The following is a 1,426-nucleotide window of genomic DNA, read 5'->3' as shown; positions in this document are numbered from 1 at the left end:
AGCTCACATCACGGGCTTCTCCAGAATTCAACAGCTACTTTACGCAGGTGCCGGTGATATTGTTCAGACTTGGAGAGAGAGTTGTTCTTCGAACGGGGCTTCTTTTACAACAATTGTTTATTTTCGATACATTTAACTGACGAGGAAAAGCAGTGTTGTGGTGACATTCTTTAAATTATTTTTCATTTGGCACATAAGGTCATAGCGCAATTCATGTGCCTCTACCAGTTCACCTGCCGTTTCCCTCCATCGGTAGTGACTGGCTGGACTTTCGCGAGTTGTCACAATCCTTCCATGTGTCGGAACCCTCATTTGGGTTGCGCGTGGCCGGCAGTCTCGTGAGTAGTGTGGTCCTGCGCAAGCTGCCGTCCGAATCCTTTCGGCACGCGCGGCCAAGTCTGTTACAGCAAGGGAAGAAACGTGCGAAGTCGTAAAGCAGATGTCCGCTGAAGAGCATGTAGATCCAAGGGTTACAGCAGCTGTTGAGGCTCGCCAGCAATGCGGATAGCGTGACAGCCGTATTCTCAGAATCTGTTGGTGAAGAGAGAAAAATATCGTGGATTAAAATGCTTGTGTGTTGGTCCATCTGCGGTTTTCCTCGATAGCACTCCCTTGGGAATAACAATGAAGTCTCGACACGGAATGAGATGGTTCTCATACATTTTCAAATCATGTGGACAAATTCCTGTCATATCTGGCACCATTTTCCCTTATGTGGCCTATGAGATCATGTTATGTCTCTCTCTCTCTCTCTTTCTCTGTCACTCTCTCTCTCTCTCTCTCTCACACACATACACACACACACACACACACACACACACACACACACACACACACACACACACACACACACACACACACACACACACACACACACACACACTTTCAGAACCTATATTGTTTCGTAAGCCAAACCGTTATCAATTTTGCTTGATTGGATTTAATTCAGTGACATGTCATGTCCTAAACATGTTCCAACCTGTTTGCTTCGTTTATCTGATGTTCTGCCAACCCCCCAAATGAATTTCGTTCGAGTATAATAGCCTAGCAGCAGCACACATTGGTCACGCTGTGTAGACGTATATCTATTACTTATATCTGCCATTGTATGCCGTTTGTTTTGAGATGGGGCTCAGTGAAAAATATATATGCAATGCGTAAAGACGTGATAACTTTGGCAAGTGTTGCCCATGTATATGGCCAAGGCAGCGTGATCTAAGTGTAGAGCTATGCAAAGGGACGCGCCTCTCATTTTCAACAATTAGCCTCCCGTTTACTGTAATGGAATAGTTTCAGCGGAGCGCCGGGGAGTCTAGACAGGGCACGGGTCATGAGGTTGAGAGGGGGTAGGCTACTTCAACTTACCGTCCCAGGAGAAGTTTACGTCCCACACCGACCACATCTGTACAATGAAGAACGGAGCCCA

General features: G+C 46.4%; 1 protein-coding gene across 1 annotated transcript in view; it reads right to left on the bottom strand.

Annotated features, from left to right (window-relative positions):
* Positions 1–229: 229 nt before the first annotated feature.
* LOC134071750 (arg8-vasotocin receptor-like) overlaps positions 230–1,426 on the bottom strand; it is a 2,127-nt gene continuing 930 nt past the window's right edge. Inside the window, exons 1-2 of the mRNA XM_062528588.1 lie at positions 1,366–1,426; positions 230–531 (exon numbers count right to left, since the gene is read on the bottom strand). The exon at positions 1,366–1,426 is cut by the window's right edge and continues 930 nt beyond it. Coding sequence (XP_062384572.1) covers positions 230–531; positions 1,366–1,426 — 363 coding nt within the window. The remainder of the gene's footprint in view (positions 532–1,365) is intronic.

This window comes from Sardina pilchardus, chromosome 23 (assembly GCF_963854185.1).
Source record: "Sardina pilchardus chromosome 23, fSarPil1.1, whole genome shotgun sequence".
NCBI classification, from domain to species: domain Eukaryota; kingdom Metazoa; phylum Chordata; class Actinopteri; order Clupeiformes; family Clupeidae; genus Sardina; species Sardina pilchardus.
Note: the sequence above shows the minus strand (reverse complement) of the source record. Positions and strands in the feature narration are given on the sequence as shown.